The sequence below is a fragment of the Orycteropus afer genome, unplaced genomic scaffold (assembly GCF_000298275.1).
Source record: "Orycteropus afer afer isolate SDZICR_OR568_19922 unplaced genomic scaffold, OryAfe1.0 scaffold00088, whole genome shotgun sequence".
Classification (NCBI taxonomy): Eukaryota; Metazoa; Chordata; class Mammalia; order Tubulidentata; family Orycteropodidae; genus Orycteropus; species Orycteropus afer.
The window spans coordinates 9,183,341-9,190,508 of record NW_006921675.1 but is presented as its reverse complement, the minus strand read 5'-3'; the positions used below and the strand labels follow the sequence as shown (position 1 = coordinate 9,190,508).

Sequence of the window (7,168 nt, the reverse complement as noted above, 5' to 3'; positions counted from 1 at the left end):
GAGTGAAAGTTTACAGAGTAAATTCATTTTCCATTCAACAGCTCATACACATTTTGTTTCATGACATTGACTGTAATCCCCATAATGTAAAAGCTTTCTTCTCAGCTCCTCCCTGTGGTTACCTTTCCCTGTGTTCTCCTTTCCTATTCATTCCTGCCCTCTGAGCTATCTCCCTGTGTAAACACTGCCCATCTGATCTTCCATGGTTGATTGTTCTAAAGAGTCTACCTACCTGGTACAAATGTTCACCATATACACCTATCTATTGTTTGCCTGGGAGCTCTGGTAGCATAGTGGCTACGGCACTTGACTGCTAACCAGAAGGCTGGCGGTTCAAATCCACCAGCCACTCCTCAGAAGGAAGACGGGGCAATCTACTTCCGTAGTGATACTGCCTTGGAAACCCAAGGAGGGGTCGCTATGAATTGGGTCCAACTCGACGGCAAACAACAACAACAACAATTGTTTGCCTGGAAGCCACAGGAATGAGTTCAATTCCAGGCCTGAAGGATGATTAGGGGCCAAAGTCTTGGGGGTTTCACCAGTCTATATCAGACCAGTAAGCCTGATCCTTTTTATGATTTTGAGCTTTGTTCTACATTTTTCTCCCACTCTATCCAGGATCTCCTGTTTTGATCCCTTTCCAAGTGGTTGATAGTGGTAGCCAGGCACCATCTAGTTCTTCTGGTCTCAAGGTCATGTAGACTGAGGTTTGTGTGGTCCACTAGTCCCCTGGATTAATTGTTTCCACGTATCTTTGATTTTCTTCATTCTTTTTTGCTGTGGAAAAAGAGAAACCAATTGTTTCATCTTAGAAGGCAACTTGCAAGATTTTAAGATTTTAAGCTACTCACCAAATGTGTGATATAATTTTGCAAGATCAATGACTTATTCATTGCAAATACCTTTTTTCAACAATGTAAATGGCAACTATATACGTGTAGACCTAGCCAGATGGAATACACGGTGATCAAATTGACTATATCTGTGGGAAGAGGCAATGGAGCAGCTTAGTATCATTGGTCACAACAAAGCCAAGAGCTGACTGTGGAACAGACATCAATTGCTCATATGCAAGTTCAAGCTGAAGAAATTTGAAACAAGTCCACAAGAGCCAAAATACAACCTTGATTATACCCCACTTGAATTTAGAGACTGTCTGAAGAATAGATTTGATGCACTGAACACCAATGACTGCAAACCAGATGAGTTGTAGGAAGACATCAAGAATATCATACATGAAGAAAACAAAATGTCATTTAAAAGACAGGAAAGGAAAAAAAAAGACCAAAATGGATGTCAGAAAAGACTCTGAAACTTGCTCTTGAAAGGAGAGTAGCTAAAGCGAATGGAAGAAATGATGAAGTGAAGGAGCTGAACAGAAGATTTAAAGAACAGCTCAAGAAGACAAAGTCAAGTATTATAATGAAATGTGCAAAGACCTGGTGACCAAACCAAAAAGGAAGAACAAGCCCAGCATTTTTCAAATTGAGAAAACTGAAGAATAAGTTCAAGCCTTGACTTATTGAAGGATTCTATGAGTAAAATATTGAACAATGCAGCAAGCATCAAAAGAAGGTGGAAGGAACTTACAGAGTTTCTGTACCAAAAAGAACTAGTCAATGTTCAGCTATTTCAGGAGGTAGCATATGATCATAAACCAGTGGTACTGAAGGCAAAAGTAGGAACTTAAGAAAAATAAGACTCCAGGAATTGACGGACTACCCATTGAGATGTACTACCCATTGAGATGTTTCAACAAATGGATGCAGGTTGGAGGCATTTACTCATTTATGCCAAGAAATCTGGAAGACAGCTGCCTGGTCAACAGACTGAAAGTGATCCCTATCTGTGCCTATTCCAAAGAAAGGTAACCCAACAGTATGTGCAAAGTATTGAACAATATCATATGTAAGTAAAATTTTGCTGAAGATCATTCAAAAATTATTGCAGCTCATTTGAAAAAACAAACAAACAAAAAATGGGACCAGGTTTGCTGGTCTGATAGAGCCTGATGGAACCACTGAGACTATGGCCCCTAGCTGTCCTTCAGGTCTGGAAATGAACCCACACCTGTGGCTTCCAGCCAAACAAAAGAAAGGCATATGAGGTGAACCTTTACACTAGGTAGATACACTCCTTGGAAAGAACAATCATGGGAGAATAGAAGGGCTATATATGCACAGGGACATAGCTCAGGGGGAAGGAGTGCATGGAGGGAAGGACACAAGGAAGAGGTAACTGTGGGGAGGAAGTGAGAGGGGAGCTGTTACATTGTGGGGAACTGCAGTCAATATTATGAGACAAAGTGTATGTGCACTGCTGTGTGGAAAGTGAATTTGCTCTGTAAACTTTCACCCAAATCACAATTTTTTAAAAAAATGACTGCACCAATATATTGACAAGTAACTTCCAGAAATTCAAACTCAATTCAGAGGAGGATGTAGAACAAGGGCTATCATTACCGATATCAGACAGATCCTGGCTGAAAGCGGAGAATACCAGAAAGATTTCCTGTGTTTTACTGATTATGCAAAGGCATCTGACTACATGGATCATAACTAATTATGAATAACACTGCGAAGAATGAAAATTCCAGAATATTTACTTGTGCTCAAGAGGAAACTGTACCTAGACCAAGAGGCTGTCATTCAAACAGAAGAGGGTATACTGCATAGTTTAAAATCAGTAAGGCTGTGTGTCAGCGTTGCAGCCTTTTACTATATTTATTCAATCTGTATGCTGAGCAAATAATCTGGAGAGGGTGGACTATATGAAGAGCAATAGAGCATCAAAATTGGAGGAAGATTCATTAACAACCTATGATGTGCAGATGACAACCTTGTTTGCTGAAAGTGAAGAGGACTTGAAGCACTGGACTACAAGGACTACAGTCTTCAGTATGGATTATACTTCAACATAAAAAAAACAAAAATTCTCACAACTGGACCAATTGTTGTTGTTGTTGTTGTTGTTTGCCGTCGAGTCGGCCCCGACTCATAGCGACCCCTCCTTGGGTTTCCGAGGCAGTATCACTACGGAAGTAGGATTGCCCAACCTTCCTTCCGAGGAGTGGCTGGTGGACTGGACCAATTAGCAACATCATAATAAATAGAGAAAAGATTGAATTTGTCAGGAATTTCCTTTTACTTGGATCCACAATCAACATCCATGGAAACAGCAGTCAAGAAATCAGATGCAGTACTGCACTTGTCAAATCTGCTGCAAAAGACCTCTTTAAAGTATTAAGGAGCAAAGATGTCACTTTGAAGACTAAGGTGTGCCCAACCAAAGCTATAGTATTTTCAATAGCCTCATATGCATGTGAAAGCTGGACAATAAATAAGGAAGACAGAAGAGTTGATGCCTTTGAATTGTGGTGTTGACAAAGAATACTGAAAACACCATGGACTGCCAGAAAATCAAACAAATCTGTCCTGAAGAAGTGCAGCTGGAGGGCCCCTTAGAAGCAAGAATGGCCAGACTGTGTCTCACCTACTTCAGTCACCTTGTCAGAAGGGATCAGACCCTGGAGAAGGGTATTGTCCTTGGCAAAGTAGAGAGTCATTGAAAAAGGGGAAGACCTTCAAGGAGATGGATTGACACAGTGGCTCCAACAATGGGCATACCTAGGTTTGTGAGGATGGTGCAGGTTGTTATGAGGTGGAGCCTACTGGACAGCAGCTAAAAACAACAAACAACAAACAAGTCTCTTGTTGGGTTAAGCCACTAATGTTTTCAACTCTTTGAAATGTAAACATGGAGGAGGATAATGCCCCTCACCATTATTATTATTAGTCTATTTATTATTATTATTATTTATTATTAGTCTAGTTTCCTTTCTCTGAGTTGTTAAGTACCTGCTTGTCATCCAGATAGTTGTTGTTGTTATGTGCCATCGAGTCGGCCCCGACTCATAGCGACCCCTTCTTGAGGCAGTATCACTACTAGCCACCCTATAGGATAAGGTGGAACTGAACCGATTGCCTCATTTTTCTCCCAGGGAGCAGCTGGTGGGTTTGAAACCCCAACTTTTTGGACAAGATCAGTTAAGTAGCACAACTTGTTCTCTGACATGAGAACATGCATGTAATGGATTCTATCTGCTTAGCTGTGTAAGACTGAAATTTCTTTCCGTCCTTGCAATCTCATTAGCGGACTGACTGTGATGACTATGGCTGTCTAGTTTAATGCTTGTTGTTGTTATTTGCCGTCGAGTCGGCCCCAACTCATAGCGACCCCTCCTTGGGTTTCCGAGGCAGTATCACTATGGAAGTAGGATCGCCCAACCTTCCTTCCGAGGAGTGGCTGGTGGGTTTGAACCGCCAGCCTTCTGGTTAGCACTCAAGTGCCTTAGGCACTGTGCTACCAGAGCTCTTGGTTTAATGCTTAGTAAATAATAAATCTTCCTCCCTCTACATTTGTGGATAAGTCTTCCTGGGTTGGCAGGAGATTTTATTTTTAACTTTTCCTCAGTAATATCAATTTATCAATGCCTCTTACCTTTACTGTGCCTCCCCTACGCTTTCCACATTAAATTAGCATCCTAATGTGCTCTCTGCTCACCTCACATTTCGTTTTGAGGACCGAGAGAAACACCGGAATAAGTCGGCCCCGAGAACCACGACTCCCAACATTCCCAGCGCTCCTAGTGCTCGTGGCTTCCTCTTCCGGTCTGAAGGCTGCTGAAACCGAAAGTGCTACGGAGCTAAGATTGTTTCACCTTCACCTGTGCAAAGTCCTTGCTGACCCAGGTGGGAAACGTGGAGAACACTAGAACATGAACGGAAGAGTGAATTATTTGATCACTGAGGAAGAAATCAATCTTACCAGAGGACCCTCAGGTATGTGGGAAACGGGTCCTCTGTGGTAATACGGTACATGGAGGTGTAATTGCAGAGCTGACACCTCCTCTGCCAACACGGATTCACTTGGCCGTGGAGCAGACAGGCCACACCTTTGAGTTTTCCTGCAACTCTTGCAGGAACGTAAGAGGAACCCGAGGCTTAGAAATACAGCTTATCTTTCAGTCACATTACCACATGTATTTATAGTCAGGAAAAGTTTCTTTCTACTCATGGTGACAGAAAATCTAGAAATAAGGCACACTTGTTTTTAGCCAGAAGTGTATCGTGAACACCATAGCACTTTACGTCCCTTTATCTATCACTGTTCCTGTGAGGGGCCTTTTAGTAAAATTGAGAGTACGATCGGCTTGGACTCCGAATGCATATCCTTTTGCCTGGTGTTGGGATCCTCCCGCGTTTCTTTTCTGGGAAATTCATTTATAGTGTCCACCGGAACGTTAAACAGGAAGAGACCTCGTGATCTTCCTTTATACTTGTTCTCAAATCTCATTACGTTCAGCATTACCCGGCTTTTTATTTATTTATTTATTTTAGCCTACTTTCCTTGTTGTTTAAATAAAAATGCTAATCCCTAGGCCCCATTTGTAGCGATTTGGGTTTAGTGTATATTTAAAAAAAAAAAAAAAAAAAAACACGCCCCCTATGATTCTGCTACAGCCAAATCCTTATCTAAAATAAGTGAATTTATTCACTGAGTATCTTCTTGAATTTTCGTAAGCATTTTCATGTCTTAGTCATGTAAGTTGATGAATTTAAGAGCCTAGGACGATTGAGTCACAACCTAGGATTGAACTTGTATGAAAAAAACAGTCATTTGAAATTTACTTAGTTTGATTTAGTTAATAAGGAAAGGTTTCAAGTTCCTGTTGATCACTTCCCAGAATTGGTTATCTGGTGTGTGGGAACTCCTAAGAAGCCTAAGAGTCTAATTCAGTTTTTGTTCACTGTGTCATCCGGTGGTGCAGAATGGAGCATTGGTGGTGAAGGAGCACTGGGGTGCTAATTGAAAGAAAGGTGTTCAAACCTGCCAGCTTCTCTGTGAAAGATGTGGCATTCGGCTTCTGAAAAGGCTGCTGCCTTGGAAACCATATGGTGCCATTATACTCTATCCCATAGGGTCACTGTGTGTCAGAATCTACTTTTTTTTTTTTTTCTTTTAATTTTGATTTGGGTGAAAGTTTACAGAGCAAATTCACTTTCTATACAGCAGTTTGCATACACTTTGTCTCATGACATTAACTACAATTTACCACAATGCAACAGCTCCCCTCCCACTTCCTCCCTGCAGTTACCTCTTCCATGTGTCCATCCCTCCATGCACTCCTGCCCCCTAAGCTGTCTCCCTGTGCATTAACAACCCTTCTATTCTCCCATGATTGTTCTCTCCAAGGAGCGTATCTACCTAGTGTAAAGGTTCACCTCATATGCCTTTCTTTTGTTTGGCTAGAAGCCACAGGTATGGGTTTAATTCCAGACCTGAAGGACAGCTAGGACCCATAGTCTCAGTGATTCCATCAGGTTATATAAGACAGCAAATTTAGTCTCTTTTTTTCTCAAATGATTTTGACTTTTGTTCCACATTGTTCTCCCTCTCTATCCAGGATCTTCTACATAGATCCCCCTCTGAGCGGCTGACATTGGTAGCCAGGCATCATGTAGTTCTTCTGGTCTCATAGTTGTATAGGCTGAGGATTGCATGGTGTACGAGTCACTTAGACTAATTGTTTCCATGAACCTTTGGTTTTCTTCATTCTTCTTTGCTCTGGACAAGGAGAGACCCATCATTGCGTCTAGATGGCTGCTTACAAGCTTTTAAGGTCCTGGTTGCTACTCGCCAAAGTAGGGGATGGAACAGTGTTTTGTGTAGTATGTTATGCCAGTTGAGCTTAAAGTCCCCTGTGACTATGGTCCCTAGTGAACAGGTCCAGCTGCTTGCTCCCTCTGGGTAGCTAGCTGTGCCCAAGAAGTGACTACTACAGCCTTGTCCCTTGTCAGCTCTACTATACCCCTGGGAATTCTTGCAGAATATAGCAAGACACATGTAGAAACATTGTTTGTCAACCCTATACATGGTCTTGGGCACACTCCACCCTGCATAGACATACCTAATAGTTCAGCCTGTCCACACATCTATCCACCCGAATATCCATGTTTGCCTTCACTGACAGCGCAGTACTGTATGTGCAGAAGGGTTCATCTTTGTTGTCTGTACCTCCCATGTACCTCGCTCTGTCTTCCTCTTCCTCAATGCCACCGTGTTGATCACTCACATTTGGTACATTGCCCTTCTCTTCACCCAA

At 42.0% G+C, this 7,168-nt stretch overlaps 1 protein-coding gene across 1 annotated transcript in view; it reads left to right on the top strand.

Annotated features, from left to right (window-relative positions):
- Positions 1 to 4,780: 4,780 nt before the first annotated feature.
- The window catches only part of LOC103198210 (synaptojanin-2-binding protein), a 99,415-nt gene continuing 97,027 nt past the window's right edge, over positions 4,781 to 7,168 (top strand). The window contains exon 1 of the mRNA XM_042781152.1: positions 4,781 to 4,844. Coding sequence (XP_042637086.1) covers positions 4,781 to 4,844 — 64 coding nt within the window. The remainder of the gene's footprint in view (positions 4,845 to 7,168) is intronic.